Source organism: Typopeltis vanoorti, chromosome 17 (genome assembly GCF_054136105.1).
Source record: "Typopeltis vanoorti isolate ZY-2024b chromosome 17, IOZ_Tvanoo_1.0, whole genome shotgun sequence".
Classification (NCBI taxonomy): Eukaryota; Metazoa; Arthropoda; class Arachnida; order Uropygi; family Thelyphonidae; genus Typopeltis; species Typopeltis vanoorti.
The window spans coordinates 51,613,395-51,630,837 of NC_143565.1; the positions used below are offsets into that span (position 1 = coordinate 51,613,395).

The following is a 17,443-nucleotide window of genomic DNA, read 5'->3' on the forward strand; positions in this document are numbered from 1 at the left end:
AACCCCTGAAAATGTTGAAACCATTCGGCAAGTTATGCATGAGGATCGTCAGAGAACACTCCACAACATTGCTGCCATTGTCGGTGTGTCATACGGAACAATCCAGGCAATCCTCGTGTGATTTGAACATGCTGCGTGTTGCTGCCAAGTTTGTTCCCAGGCTGCTGAACCAGGAGCAGAAGGAACACTGCATCAAAATCTGCCAAGAACTCCATCAGCGTGCCGTGGATGACCCTTCATGTCGAGGATCATTACCGGTAACGAAACTTGGGTGTATGGGTACGACCTTGAGATAAAGCAACAGTCCTCACAGTGGAAGAGCCCATCATCTTCATGACCGAAAAAGGCAAGGCAGGTCAGCTGCTTGACCAAGTGCATGCTTATAGTCTTTTTCGGCATTGTATATCAAGAATTCGTCCCCAGGGGCCAGACCGCCAATAGCAAGTTGTACTGCCAGATTTTAAGGCTTCTGATGGAGGACATTCGGCAAAAGCAACCAGATCTGTGGTTCGCGAAAAACTGGATGCTCCACAATGACAATGCACCCTGTCACTGAGCTCTCCTCGTACGTGAGTTTCTCACCAGAAACAAATGATCTCACTTCTGCACCCATCCTACTCGCCAAGTTTGGTTCTTGCGGACTTTGCCCTCTTCCTGAAGATGAAAATCCAGCTCAGAGGTCGCCGTTTTGACACCATTGCAGAGGTCCAGCGTGAATCGCAGGAGGTGCTTGACACTCTTCGAAAAGAAGACTTCCAGGACACATTCCAGAAGTGGTAGGAATGCTGGGAGCACTGTATTGCTATGCAAGGGGACTATTTTGAAGGTGATAGTGTGTAAACGTAGGTAGATAAAGTAATTTCTCATAAACAGAGCTAGTCTCGAAACTTTTTGATACCACCTCGTATATCCACTCTATATATATAAAAAGATTAAGCCGAAATTTGAAACGTTTTTATGTCACGTTTTTTGTCTCTTCATTGTTTTGAGCCACGTTAAGCTAATAAGCCAAAATTTGAAATGTTTTTTGTCTCTTCATTGTTTTGAGCTGTTAAGCTGATAATCCGAAATTTGAAACGTCTCACATCCAAAAACGCGTTTGCCTTCATAAGATAACAATTTGTTGGACGTTTCAAAACAACAGAACTTGGAGGGAGGGTGCCTCCAAATGAAAAAAAAATGTTTTTTTTTTTTATTTTCTTGAAAAAAAAACATTTTTTTTTTCAAGAAAATGTGTGAAATTCTTGATGAATGTCTGGATTGTCGAATATGGGCAGCTGACATGAAAGAAACTTAGCAGTCTAGAGAGTCTGTATAATTCATAATGGATCTTACTGGGCAATCTTTATGGATTTTTGGAAGACTGTATAAATGAGGAGGCTTTCCAGAATGAGTGCATAATTTTTAAAATGTATTTTGATCCAAGCACAACCAAGCACATGTTGAAAGTAGTGGCTTCAAGTTTTTGGCACTTTAACATGCTCTTTGCTTTACTATCAAACCGATTTTTCTATATGGTCATGGTATGGCATATTAAACCACACTGCACGTAATAAAAGTAGGGATTTTATAACATGTTTAGACTTAGCAGGATTGTAATTTGATGAAGGAAGTTGCTTTCTCTGATGGTGCTGGCTAGTTTGATAGAAAATCAACTTAAATAAAAATGTCTTTTAGTTTCTTCACAGTTGGATGTGTGTTACATCTAACTGGAGTGATGCCTAATATGATGATATGATGCCCTAATATTATAGCGTTGTGATGAATTAGCATGAAGATAAAACAATGAACAAAGCATGATAACTACAGTAATAAACGTTAATTTTAAGCTAAAATCCTGCACTATTTCTACAATAGAGCATCATGTTGGAGGCTTAATGGATGTTTTACAACACTCAAAAAGAATTAAAATAGAATGTAATACTTCCTATATTTCGTCCTAGTCACTAGGACATTACGGGGATTACAAAAACAATTAATGTAACATATACACAAATAACAAACAATACTAAGCCCAACCACGTGGGTGACACTAAAGTCCTATCTAGGTAGAGCGCCCTCTAAGGGCAGTAGTAGGTGGCCTGGAATGTAAGGTGGGAACTCTGGTGATGAGTGTTTCCCAAATCTTTGGAAGCTTAATGCAACCGTATTTATTGAGATTTGGTTGGTTTTTGAGAGCTGCTGCTGCTTCTAAGAAAAGTCTCTCTTTTTTGAATTTGCTGTGGTGGAGCATGGTGGTTTTCTTCCATGATACCCTGTGGGTGGTGTCCAAAACATGGTCAGCCAAGCCTGAATGGCCATAGTTGTGTTTGAAGATGTAAGACTTGTGTTCCTCTAGACGGATGGATGCTGATCTGCCTGTCTCTCCAAAGTACACCAGCTTACAGGAACAGAGTACTTTGTAAACTCCAGGCAGAGAGAGAGAGGAGGGAGCTGATCTTTCGTAGAACGGATAAGGGTAGCAAGTTTGCGGTGGGGCTTATCCGTTCTACGAAAGATCAGCTCCCTCCTCTCTCTCTGCCTGGAGTTTACAAAGTACCCTGTTCCTGTAAGCTGGCGTACTTTGGACAGACAGGCAGATCAGCATCCATCCGTCTAGAGGAACACAAGTCTTACATCTTCAAACACAACTATGGCCATTCAGGCTTGGCTGACCATGTTTTGGACACCACCCACAGGGTATCATGGAAGAAAACCACCATGCTCCACCACAGCAAATTCAAGAAAGAGAGACTTTTCTTAGAAGCAGCAGCAGCTCTCAAAAACCAACCAAATCTCAATAAATACGGTTGCATTAAGCTTCCGAAGATTTGGGAAACACTCATTACCAGAGTTCCCACCTTACATTCCAGGCCACCTACCATTGCCCTTAGAGGGCGCTCTACCTAGATAGGACTTTAGTGTCACCCACGCGGTTGGGCTTAGTATTGTTTGTTATTTGTGTATATGTTACATTAATTGTTTTTGTAATCCCCGTAGATGTCCTAGTGACTGGGACGAAATATAGGAAGTATTAAATTCTATTTTAATTCTTTTTGAGTGTTGTAAAAAATCCATTAAGCCTCCAACATGATGTCCTCACAGCACTTAAGCCTCTACACACGTACAATAGAGTAGAAACAAAAATATGGAAGTCTGCTGAGATAATGTTAAATCCTTAAATCCTATGCATATTAAGTATAAATTCAAGTGTTGATTCAGTCACTTTGGAGACAAGAATATGTGCCCATGCAGAACAGTAGGCACATTACAGAACCATTTTAAATTATCAGAATCCTTTTTAATATATTTATGAACACTAGCATTTGTAATACTAGTGTTCATAAATTTTTTCTGAAAATATCAGGCTTTCTGAATTATCTGCAAACCTTTTGTACCTCCATACTTATGCATTTCTTGTTGAATATCATCTACTCCAGCTGTCTTTTCGCATTCAAAGTTTTTTTACGACTTTTTTGATATGTACTCTTGTTTGCATTCCACTTGAAATTTTTAATGCATAATGTATATCTTGATCTAAATTACCAGAAATTACGTTTAAAATACTAGATAAGCTTTAAAAATCATTTAAGATAGATTTAATTTTACACATTTATAGATGGAAATATTTTGAAAGAGTGTTCATTTCGTGTTCATCAAATTTTTAGGTGGGAGATGAATTTTGTTGCTTGGTGTGAGACCATCCTATTGGAGGCCTGAAGTGGCTTGAATAAGTTTCATGTTTGGCCTCTAAAGCAAGGTTTCTGCACTATGTAAAAAATAAATTAAAAATACAAAAATATCTGTTTATAAAATTGATAAACAAAAAAAAAAAAAAATAGAAAAAAAAATTGTTGCTTCCACCCATTAATCCAGTCGACCATTGGAAGAAGAGGGATGTCTGCATAGATTCATCTACTTATTGAATAGCCAAATCTTAGCACGTCATAAAAAATCCTTCCGATTTTCTAGATAAACTGAAAAATGTTTCCCTACAGTCCATCTGATATAATGGCTAGCTTTGATATAGAATCACTCTTCACAAATATTCCTCTTGAGGATATATCACATCTACTTTTGTAAGCATTTCCACAGGATATAATCAAGTTGTTTGACTTTGTTATACACTGGATGTATTATATGTCTGAATAACTTGTACAGTTAAGTTGAAGAAACTGCAGTGGGAAGTCTGCCCTTCCCCACCCTTGTTAACTTTTATTTAGAACATTTAGATGACATCCTTTTCTTATCTATATACCCTCATCCTTCATTTTGAGTTCATTATATAGATGAAGTTTTTGCTATCTGGCCACATAATGAAGATGAATTACCTACTTTTTTATATTATTATTATTGAGAGACCTCCAGGGAGTCTAGAACTCATCGAGGGAGGCTATAATTTTCACACCAGCTGTCACACCTGTTCTTGAATTCGTTCATGCTACTTGTATACACAACATCCAACAGCAGTCCATTCCAGTTACACATTACTGTATGAGAGAAAAATCTAGTCTTAACCCCCTTCTTAACAGCATCCATTCTCACCTTCCATGGATGCCTGCATATCCTTTTCCCACCTTCCATAAAATGAAATATTCCATCTACTGAAATTCTGTATAACTCTTTCAAAATTAAGTAAGTTTCAGTCATATCACCTCTCTTTCTCCTGTTTGCTGGTGTCTGCAACCTACAAATTCTCAATCTGTGTTCATAATTAGTATTCCATAATCCTGATATCGTTTTTGACACTCTCCTTTGCATTCTCTCCACTGTATCAGAATCAGTGCAGAAGCTAGGAGACCATACCTGTGTGCAGTAGTCCAAGTGAGATCTTATCAAGGCCTTGTATAGAGGCAAAATGACTTCCTTTTCTTTACATGTCAAGGTTCATTTCAGCATTGCCATTGTTCTCTAAGTTGTATTTACAATTTTTGCTATATGACCACTGAATTCAATTTTCTATCTGCTAAAACACCAAGATCTCGAGCCTTGTCAGTTTCTTCTAGCATAATCTCACCAATTCAATTTGACGTTGGATATCTAATTATACCAAAGTGCAAAGTCATTCTGCAAGTATTGCATATCAGCTGCATTCCTGATTACCCTACCTATCTTTTGTGTGATCGGCAAATAGTTGTATGTTGTCTATCAGATCCTTCTCAATGTCATTAATGTTTGAATAACTGTGGACCAAGGACTGATCTTTGTGGTACACCACTAGTTACCTTAAATCTTGTAGATTCTCTCTCCCCCCCCCCCCATATACCACTTTTTGATATCTGTCAGTCAGCCATCCTCTTATCCACACTAATATTTTATAATCCAAACCCATATTCTCCAATTTATGCAACAGTCTTCCATGCTGTATTCTGTCAAGCCTTAGCAAAATCCAAAAGCATCATCGCCTATCCATTTCCCTCCTCCAGTTCAGTGGTAACTTTATTATAGAATGTGAGCAAGTTGCTAAAACATGACCTTCCCTAGTAAACCAATTTGTTCATTGCAAAGTAGAGATTCTCTGTCAACCCATTTCTGAATACTAGCCCTTATCAACTTTTCCAAAATCTTCACCACCACTTCCGAGATACTGATTGGTCGATAGTTGGTGGTCTTTGCACCACTCTTGTGCAATGGGATTACCATACATTCTTTCCACTCCTGTGGCATCTTCCCTGTTCTGCGACTCAAATTATATAGCCTGGTGAAGGGAATAGCCAGTTCAGTTGAATACTCTTTTAGCATCTGTGTTGATAGCCCATCAGTTCCTATTGCAGAATTCTTATTCAATTTTTGCAACAGCTCTAGTACTTCCTTCTCATTCACACGAGTTTCCTCCATATGGTGAAGAGGTAGCGGTGGGTTCAATGTTGCATATACCAGGTTGATAGCTTTTATCAAAATGGCTGCTCATTAGTTGAACAATCACTTCTGCATCAGTCATCCACATACCATCTGCATACAGTAGAGTTATTCTTTCAAATTCATTCTTTTTCCTCTTGCTTCTCTAGCTCTTCCTGGTGTCTACCAGGTTCCTTGTGACTGTCATCATTCTTAATTTGGACATACTGGGTTCTCTGTAGAAAAGAGAATACAAGAACACTAATATATAATGTAAACAGTCTACATCCACAGATTAAATTTATTATGGAAATGGAAAAAGACAAGAAATTGTCCTTTTTAGATATTTTACTCCTTTGCTCATCATCAGGTGAATTAATTGCTTCAGTTTATCGAAAGCCTACTTTCACTGGACACTACATTCAACAACAATCAGCTTGCCATCCATCATTGAAGACTGGATTTATAGAACTTTTGTGACATGCTCATACTATTTGTTTTACACCTCAACTATTACAGCAGGAATTCTTAAACAGCAAAGTATTTCTGTATCTAAAATGTTGTCCTTTCAGGTTTCTCAGAAAGGACAGCAGCTTTTTAATTCCTATAATCCTGGCTCAAATAAGGAAACAGTACGTTGAGGTCCAATTCCTTATATTTATGGAATCTTTAAGATATACAATTTCGTGGCTACTTTGCTTAATGAATTATCAGCATGGTTTCCATCTTCAAAAGACAAATGGTCTCATCTTACTCTTCCTGGAGTCTACCAAGTTCCTTGTGACTGTCATCGTTCTTACTTTGGATAAATGGTGCCAATCCAGATTTTACAGTAAATCTGTAAAATCTGGCTTGGCACAGCATGGAATAGGTACAGCCCCAACATTCTATGGTCTGAAACATGCTCACTTCATCAATATCGGTATAAATTTGAATGATTGTTGAAAGAAAGCACTGAGACCTTACTTCACTGTCTGAACTTAATTGAAATGACTACCTCTGTCTTTTATAATTACATCAATATTTTCTTTTCTTTTTTTAAGTAGTTAATGAATTATGAATATTACAATATTTCCTTAATTATTCAATTGCATAAGTATAACATCATGCGGCTCTGACTTTTTCATATCAATCCATTATTTGCATTCTACTTGGTAATTAACTGTTATTGTCACTGAGAATGGCCTGTAATATTCAGGCTGAAATATATGGCCTTATATAAATAGTATTAGTTATTACTTGTGTTTTTTGTGTTAATTATAAGAAACATCTCATGGCACAAGCCTCTCTTAAACAACAGTGTCTGTGATAGTGAGAGCTGATTATATTTCTTATGAGGAAATTCATATAGACACCTGTGAATTTTCGCATTCAAGAATATTATGTTCTTGATCATAATGCAGGTTTAAGCCAGTGTCTATCACATGTCAAAAAATTATTACACACTAATAAAAATAACAGTACTTTCTTATTTAACTCCTTTATACATTTTAAAAATGCTCTACAAAGTCTCAAATCTGGGAGTATTCGGTGGTAGCTGGTTTTTGAATTTTACTGGGTTTCAAATATTTCTCATACTCATAAATTAGCAGATTGTAGCTTAAATACTGTTTTTTAGTCTGTTGACAGTACCTGCTTGTTTGGAATAATGGCTGAATTAGCTAATTTGTTAACTGCATGTGAACTTAAAATTTTAGAAATTTTTTTTCTTTTTTCTTTTCAAACAGAGATTATCTGCAAAGGTTATTTGCAGACCTACACATATTGTTTTCTATTTTTATGAATTTTATATATATATATATATATATATATATCCTATTCCCTCAGTCATATGGCTGGTGAGGGTGATGATGATGAACTAGGGAGATGATTATGAGCAAGGTTGCCTTTGCCTTCCTTGTTGTAGTATATTTTATGACTGTAGCTGTGTGTGTGTGTTCACAAACTGATTTGCTTCTTTTGAGAGATAAAAAAAAACTCAAGTTACCAGGAGAAAAAATCCTCCACCTCTGTATTAGACTGGTTAACTCGCCTTTAGTCGAAAGAGACCAGATAAAGGTTCCTCATGTCACTGATGGAAATCGAACCCAGGTCTTTCCGACCAAAGGGCCTCTTTCATACTGACTGAGCTGTGGAGGCTCTCTCTCTCTATATATATATATAAACTTTTTTTTAAATGTTTTAACATAGCATAAGAATCCTGCTATAGAGAACAAACATTGAACTATTTCAAGTCTTCCAATAAGTGGTGTGGTGGTCCCATCCCAGGCAATGAAATTCATCAACCACTCAAAGACAATCACAAACACCCATGCCTATGGTGGGTTTCAAAATGCAGCCCGTTCTATACACTTACCATTTGGCCAACTAGGCTGGTGAGGTTTCATGAGTTAGTGAGTTAGTAAGAGAATTCTTAACCAGCATAATGATGCTGGTTAAGAACTCTCTTTACCTGGCTCTATCAGTACTGTGTTCAAACTTCTTTTTTTTTTTTTTGCTTTGTAATACATTCAGATTTCATCAGTTAATGTGCACCTGAATTGCCTATAATAATTATATGATATGAATTCTGGTAATTAGAAATGTAATTAATTCTGTTTATATTGTTGAATTCTAATTTTTAATTAATGTATGGTTATTAAAGTTTTTTGCAGATGCAGATGATGTTGATACATGGATGTTGGATGCTCTTCGTTTAGTATCTAGTGAAGATGTTGGGCGAGATGAAGCTAATGTACAATCTCTTCTTAAAAAACACAAAGTAAGTCAATTCATTTGTTAAGATAATTTCAATACCCATTTTATAATTCCTAGTACAATTTTTGGTATATAATAAAATTTTTTATTATATATTAAAATTATAATAACATTTGTTATTAAAATTTATATTTATCACATAAGTGCCATTTTCCAGAATATAAATGAAGTTGATTGTTTATTTACAACCACGGTGTGTAAGTAACTTCATTTAGGCAAAGGAACTTATTCAGTTATAACATGATTTTATGGTTACTGTAGGGTGGTGGAATTATTTAGAAATTGTATATAGCAGGGAATTAGTGTGACATGATGAACTCCACGTGTATTTTGTTATTCCTTAAAAATTGAAATTGATATGCTTTATCATGGGGGTTTTTAATCTTCTCTCACACACCTACCATTGCTAAGGATACCACACACACACACACCGCCAAATAAAAATGAATCCACACAATGCATAGTGATTCATCTGAATTGAAAATTGCATGATATCTGCACTTTAATGATATAACAAAATTTCTGACTAGCTATGCATATTTTGTTTTGCCATCCTGGAACTGATAAATATGCTTCTTTCCTTCATTTCATCTCTCATGTTTTCTGCAATTTAGACCTAGAATTTGGTGAGCCCCCTAAGATGTATTTCTTATAATTCTTATAAATTTCTTATAAGAAGTTTATAATTTCTTAAAATTGACATTGTTGCAATTGCAGTCTTGTACCACATCTGTAATGATGGTGTGGTACAAGAAACTAGTAGTTAAATAAAGTGAGAAATGTATTACTTTTCAATCATCTGCCTTCCAGATTCTTTAAATTCCTTTTAATAAATGAAAATAATAATTTAATAAATGAAAATTAGGTAAGTAAAGCTTATTGTAAAAAAAGGATGTTATTTGGTATGGTGACTATCATAAAACATGCCATTGATGAGCAGGTTATAATGTCAAGTTTTCCTGGAGCAAAAATTAAAAATATAGTGCAAGCAATTTAAAAATAGGAAAGAAAGGCAAAAGAAGTCATAATTATGGTAGATACCAACAACTTAACTAGTGATAAATTAAGTATGAGAGGATATGAAAAGGTTGTTGAAAAAAGCATGAGTGAAGAGTGAGAATGTAAAAATTGTTAGTCTATGCATCAAATCATTTGCCATCATAGCCGTTCTTTGTAATTCATTATCTAGATATGATGGAAATGAATTACAAAGAACGGCTATGATGACAAATCATTTGATGCATAGCTGTGCAGAAGGATTGGATACAAGTTTTTGAATATGTAGAGTTCGTTTGAGGAAAGAATGGATTTGTATAGGAGAGCTGGCCTGCACTTGAATGTGTTTGGCATCAGGAGTCTTGAAAAATTATTAATTGATATGAAACCTAACCCAACCTAAGCTGTCCGGGCAAAAAAGGAGGCCTACCTAACATAGCTTAGGGTCAGGTCACCTGAGATGCTTTTCCGGTACACTGAGGCACAAAAAGCTGCTGCTGAGGCAGTAATGACAGCAAAGCAGAAAGCTTGGGAATCCTTTGGAGAAAGATTAGACTCATCCTATGCAAATGCAAACAAAGTATTCTGGCAGACCATCCGCTGCCTTCAAGGGAAGAAATCGTGCACAGTTAAGGCCTCTGATGGCACAGTTAAGGCACTTTGACAACTGAGAATGATATCCTCCACAGATGGAGGGAATACTTTGAGAGCCTTCTTAACCCAGGTGTCCCAGCAGTTGTGGACATCCAAGAGGTGCAGATCAGGATGACTAGTCCCTCAGCTGAAGAGGTCTATTTATCAATAAAATCACTAAAATCGGGCAAGGCTGCTGGTGATGATGAAATTCGGCCAGAAATGCTAAAAGCCTTAAATCAAGATGCCGTTCTTTGGATGACTCCAGTGTGTCAGGCTGCTTGGATATCTGGGCGCGCACCAAAGCAATGGCAGACAGGTATAATGATACCAGTCTTCAAGAAGGGAGACCAGAGAAATTGCAGCAACTATCGTGGCATCTCTCTGCTCAGCCTGCCTGGGAAAGTATATGCTAGGTACTTGGAAAGAAGGTGCAGGAGCATAGTTGAGTCAAAGTTCCAAGAAGAACAATATGGCTTTCGTCCTGGTAGAAGCACAACTGACCAAATCTTCACTTTAAGGCAAGTCTTTGAGAAATCTTGGGAATATGCCAAGAATGTCTACACATGTTTTGTGGACTTGGAGAAGGCATATGACTGGGTTCCTTGGGATAAGCTTTGACAAGTGGTACAGGAGTGTGGAGTGGATGGCCAACTATTAGCTGCCATCAAGTCCCTGTATGAATGCCCGGAGTTTTGTGTCAGGGTAAACAGCACAAAGTCTAAACCTTTCACAGTCTCTGTTGGCCTCTGCCAAGGGTGTGTTCTATCACCCCTCCTTTTCATAATATTTATGGACTGGATTGATAGGCACAGCCAAGGCAGTGAGTGTGTCAGAATTGGAAGACGTAGCATTGGACGTCTGCTTTTTGCAGATGACCTAGTTCTGCTTAGCTCCTCCATAGATGACCTCCAGCAGACCCTGGACAGGTTTGTGCAGAAGCTGGAATGAAGATCAGTGCGGCCAAAACTGAAACATTTGTGGTCTCAAGACAACCATCCCAGTGCACTCTACATGTGAGTGGAGTCCCACTGAGGCAGGTGGAGAAGTTTAAATACCTTGGGTCCATATTCACGAGTGATAGAAAGTGGGATGTAGAGCTCGATACTCAGATTGGCTCAGTAAGCGCAATATTGCGGGAGCTTAGCCGTTCAGTAGTATTGAAGCGGGTGTTAAGCCAGAAGGCAAAGCTGGCTGTCTTCAATACAGTCTATGTCCCCATCCTCACTATGGTCATGAGAGTTGTGTAATGACTGAAAGAATGCGGACACAAATCCAAGCGGCTGAAATGAGGTTCCTTTGAGGGGTTGTGGGGCTGACAAGACTCGACAGAGTCAGAAGCTCTGCAATTCGGGAAACACTCAATACTCAACCGTTGCTTCTCCGTGTTGAGAGATCAGTTACATTTGTACGGGTCCCTTGTCAGAATGCAACAAGAAAGGCTCCTCCAGCAGGCCCTCTTTGCCAAGCCAGAGGGTGGGAGGCCATGTGGAAGGCCAAGGACTCGCTGGATAGATTATATCCAAAACCTTGGGTGGACACGTTTGAGAGTCCCACCAGTACACCTGAGCTTGGTGGCAGAGGATCATGACCATTGGAAGTTCCTCATGCAGCATGCTGCATGTATGAGACCTAACACAGAGAGTCAGGGAAAATGAATTATGATGGGAGAAATCATGAGAATATATGTGTAAGAGCAACAATGTTAGGTAACTGTGTTAATGATGAGAATAGTTATTATTATGGAAATCATTATGTAGAGAGAGCAATTCTGTGTTCTTCCAGTTCGGACTTATTAAGCATGTGTAAAGATGTCTTTATAAGTAAGAAACTAGATAAGAACAGAGATCTGCATGATATTGAAGTGTCATGCAGGTAACTTATGTCTGTTCATGAATGCTAGTAGTATCGGAAGCAAAGGAGTAGCTTGTTGCCATGGTTAATATATTGGGATCTCAGATCCCAATATATTAACCATGGCAACAAGGTCTCACTAATGCATATATTAACCATGTATGCATTAGTGAGACCTGGCTATCAGAAGCAGACATACTAACTGGTATCTGGTGCAAAGGGCAGAGTATTTTTCAAGAGGAGGTGTGTGTGTGTGTGTGGGGGGGGGAGATGTTGGTAATCAGATGACTTCAACCCAGTTAGAGTTGAGACTTACTACTACAATCCTGGCAACAGTTTTTCTTGTGGCAGTGAGTTTAAAGACATTTGGTGTGAGGTGGAGTCTCACAAGAGCAGATATGTAGTAGGGTGTTTTTACAGACCTGTGGATCAGTTACTATTGATGGAAAATGCATCACCAAATAAAGACAGTGGGTGTGAGAAGAGTAATTGTAATATGACACTTTAATTATCCAGATATTGATTAGGTAGGTAAAATCTCATGAGAAGAATGAAACTGTATTTATTGAGTTGTTGCGAGACAGCTTCATTGCAACAATTGCAAAGGTCAAGCAGCATGTGGCAGAAAGAACTCTTGGTCAAAGAGTGTTAGATCTTATTATAGTGTCGGGGGGAGTTCAGTTAAAGACATAACTAATCTTGCCTTTGGATGGTGACAGTGATCATGTGGTACTCACTTGGGAAGTGGCTAAGTTTATGAATGATCCATTCAGAGCAGGTTACATGATGAACTACAAAGCAGGAAATTATGACCACCTGATGAGTATGCGGGATTCTGTACCATGGTATCAGTTATTGGATGGGAAGGATATCGACAGTGCATGGTAAGTGTTTAAAAAATACTTAAATGATGCAATATCAGAATGTGGCCCTAGATTTTGAAGAATAAATAAATGAAAAGATGTCAGTTATGATAATTGTAAGCAGCAGGCCAGAAAAGTCACAAGTGTTGTACAAAAAACTATAAATGAAAAGAAACTGGCTCTGCAAGTTAAATCAAACCCAAAAATATTCTTTTGTTATACTACAATTATTATTACTAAATAACTTAAGGAATTCACAACGTATACTGAAATATAAATTAAAATAAACTTTAATATATTTAGTAATCATGTGCAACCAACGTATAAGCCTTTCTACGAGAATTATGTGGATGATGCAAAGTTGGGTAGGTCAATAGTGAATGCAGATGATGTCAAAATTTTGCAAGATGATTTGGATAGATTGGAGATCTGGGCTAAGGAGAATGGATGTCAATTTAATGTGGCAAAATGTAAGGTTATACATTTTGGGTTGAAAAGATTAGCAGCAGTTTACTTCATTGGTGGAACTGTACTCCAGGAAATTGATGATGCACGAGATTTAGGAGTGTTGGTGGATAAGGAGTTGAAATTTAGGGGGGCACATTGCAAAAGTGGCCAAACCAGCTCATCAAATCACTTGGTTGCTGAAGAATACTTTAACAAGCAGAGACAAGCAGGTTATTGTTCCTCTGTATCGAGCCTTGATAAGGCCCCATCTTGACTACTGTGCCCAGCTTTGGTCACCTAGGTTTCTTCTTGATGGGGAGGAGGTTGAGAGGATCCAGAGGCACGTGACAAAGATGATAGCAGGTCTGTGGAATGAACCTTATGAGAACAGGTTGAGGATTTGTGGGTTGCAAAAATTGGTCGATAGGCAGAGGATGGGAGATATGATGGAGACATTCAAATTACTAAAGGGTTTCTAGAAAATTAATTCAGAAGATATTTTTGAGAACAGGGCTGGTTGTGGGAGGACTAGGGGACATCCATGGAAACTGGGCAAAAGTGTGGTTAGTAAAGATGTTAGAGCTGGGTTCTTTACTTTTAGAGTGGTGAATGAGTGGAATGGGCTGCCAGAGTCTGTGGTGGATGCTGTGACAGTGAATGAGTTTAAGGTGTGGTATGATAGATACTGTATGAATGTCGAATAGTTGTGATGAATATGATTTGGGGCCTCCCTCGATGAGTCTAATGACTCCCTGGAGTTGCCCCTAATAATAATTACAATTATTATTATTATTCAGACCTCCAAGGAGTCAAAAGTCTCATCGTGGGAGGTCCTTCCTATGAAACACAAAGTCTATCAAAGCTCATAGTGTGAGATCCGTCCTTAGAAACATGAAGTCTTTCATACCACTCCTTAAACTCATTGACCATTCTCGCTCTCACCACTTTACCAGGCAATGCATTCCATGGTTCAACTACCCTGCATGCAAAGAAACCACTCCTCACCCTTTTGCTCACAGTTTCCTTTCGTAACTTCCAGGGATGGAAGTCACGAAACAAGTTACGCTCTGAGTAACAGAAAGACTGAATATGAAAGAATAACTGTATTGAATGCAGGTGACTGATACTGAAGAGATTGTTCAACTAATGAGTACCCATTTTGCTACAAGTTATCAACCTGGTATGTGCATCATGGAACTCACCACTATCTCTTCACTGTATGAAAAAACTCAGGTGTATGAGAAGAAAGTAATAGCGCTGTTGCACAAACTGAAGAAGAATTCTGCAACATGAACTTCTGGGATATCAATATGGATGCTAAAATAGTGTTCAGCTGAACTGGCTGTTTTTTTTACCAGGCTATATAATTTGAGTCTCAGAACAGGGAAGATTACACAGGAGTGTAAACAATGCATGGTAATTTTATTGCATAAGGATGTTGCAAAGACTGATGTATCTGGTGAGTTCAATGTTGCATATACCAGGTTGATGGCTTTTAGCGAAATGGTTACTCATTAGTTGCACTATCTCTTCTGTATGAGTCACCCATATCAACCAGTCAGTATCTCAAGAGTGGTGGTGAAGATTTTGGAAATGTGGGTTAGGACTCACATTCAGAATGGGTTGATAGAGAATCTCTATATTGCAACGAACAGCATTTATTTACCAAGGAAAGGTCATGTTTTGGCAACTTGCTGACCTTCTGTAATAATGTTACCATTGAGTTAGAGAAGGGGAAAGGATAGATTATACTTCTGGATGATATGGGATTGGATTATAAACTAGCATAGATAAGAGGATGGCTTACTGACATAACAAAAAGTCATTATGGAATGTGTGAATCTGCAATTTTCAAGATAAAGAGTTGTATTCCACAAGGATCAGTCTTTGGTCCATTGTTAATTAATCTGCACATTAATGACATTGGGAAGGATTTGACATGCGACATACAGCTATTTACTGATGATGCAAAGATAGGTAGGGTAAACAAGACTGCTGCCGATATGCATTATTTGCAGAATGATTTGAATAGGCTGGAATTGTTGGCATGTGAAAATCTGTGTTTGCAGTGTGTTAATAAATGTAAGGTCATGGTGATAAGATATCCGATGTTGTATTATATTGGCTAGAAGAAACTGATGAGGCTAGGGATCTTGGAGTTTTAGTAGATAGGAAGTTGAAGTTCAGGAGTCATATAGTGTTGTGTCCCAATTTATGATTTTTATTCTATCTAGTAATTTCCTCTTATTTATGTTCTTCTATTATCTATGCATGAGATATCACCAAATTTTTACTAATACTTAAGTTATTTCTAAAGAATTGATTCCACTTTTTCCTCCCCCTTTTTCTCTATATATAGGGAAAATCACCTCTTCACTAGGATTGAGATCACTATCATGTGCAACATCCAGAGATCTGGATAGATAGTCAGCGACCACGTTTGCTGAGCCAGGGATGTATTTTATTTCCAAATCAAATTCTTGCCTCTCCAGAGCCCACCTAATGATTCTCTGATTTTTGTCCTTCATTGAGGATATAAACGACAATGGTTTGTGATCAGAACGCAAGTTAAGATGTTCTCCTAATAACATATACCTGAACTTTCTTAATGCATAAACAATAGCAAGGGCTTCCTTTTCTATTACTGAGTAATTTATCTCGGAAGATGAAAGTTTCCTACTGATAAAGGCGATTGGTCCAAACCCCTCTTCCTCTTTCTGCTCTATAACGGAGGCGATTGTATCATTGGAAGCATCAGCGGAGAGATAAAAATCCTTTCCCAGTTTGGGATAAGTCAGAACAGGCGACTTAGAACCAGGTTTAAGCGTTGATGAGCAATCTGCTGTTCGTTTCCCCACTCGAATCTTTTTCCTTTCTTTGTGAGTTTGACTATAGGTTCCATCAGTTTGGAGCATTCGGGAATGAATTTCCTGTAAAAGTTGATCATTCCCAAATACCTCCTTACTTGCCTTATAGTTGAGGGAGTTCTTGCCTTCAATATGGCAATCACATTTTCCTCTGTGGGTGTTATACCACGTTCATTTACCACGTGACCTAAATACTCTACCTCCTTGAGAAAAAATTGGCATTTGGAACACTTTAGGGATAACTGAGCTCTGTTAAGTCTTTCCATGACCCCTATTAATAGTCTCTTATGCTCCTCAACGCAGGATGAGTAAACCAGAAGATCATCCTGGAAACAGATAACCCCTTCTCCCAGCATATCAGATAGCACAGAATTCATCAGGCTCTGAAAACCCATGGCTGAGTTCCTGGCTCCCTGAGGTAGTCGACACAGCTGATACTTCTGCCATCTTGTGGTGAAGGCAAAGTATTTTCTGTCCTCCTCTCTCAAAGGAATTTGGAAATAGCCAGAGTTCAGATCTAGTTTGGAGAAGTACTTAGCTCCCTCCAGGCCAATCAACAAGTCCTCAATCTTGCACATGGGAAAATCTATGGATATAGTGACCTTATTGATTTCTCTCGGGTCCAGTACAAACCTTAACCCACCATTAGGCTTTTCTACTAAAATAAATGGGCTATTCCATCTAGAATTTGACTTTTCAATAATTCCAGCTTTCTCGTATTCTAAGAGTAATTTCTTGAGTGTGTCCATGTGCTTTAGTGGGGGTCTGATATTGTCTCACATATATGGGCACATCAGAATTGATTTTAACAGCATGTTGAACCAGGTTAGTACAAGAAAGCGAGCTGATCTCCTCTGTGAACACTTTTGGATACGTGTGGAATACAGACTTAAAGAACTCCATGTGTATCCTTTCCTGTTCAGAACTTAAGTTCTTAATGCTATCTTGGATCAGCTTATTCCTCCACATGCTAGACTCCCTTTCCCAATCCTTCAAGGCTTTGCTCTTCCCTACATGATGTTGCATTCTGCACTGTGGCTTACACTCTTTTCCACATAGGGACAGTGTTCCATTTGCAAAATCACACATAAAGTTATAATTTTCTAAGAAATCAATACCCAGTATGACTTGGTTGCTAGTGTCTGCAACCTTGGGTAAGACTAGCATCTCATGAGTGACAGTGATAGGGAAGCAAGGTATGGAAATCCT

General features: G+C 38.1%; 1 protein-coding gene across 4 annotated transcripts in view; it reads left to right on the forward strand.

The window, feature by feature from the left end:
• LOC150097387 (spectrin beta chain-like) overlaps positions 1-17,443 on the forward strand; it is a 795,721-nt gene that overhangs the window by 278,603 nt on the left and 499,675 nt on the right. For all 4 annotated transcript variants that reach the window (XM_090407783.1, XM_090407784.1, XM_090407785.1 and 1 more), the window contains exon 15: positions 8,462-8,578. In XM_090407783.1, coding sequence (XP_090263909.1) covers positions 8,462-8,578 — 117 coding nt within the window. The remainder of the gene's footprint in view (positions 1-8,461; positions 8,579-17,443) is intronic.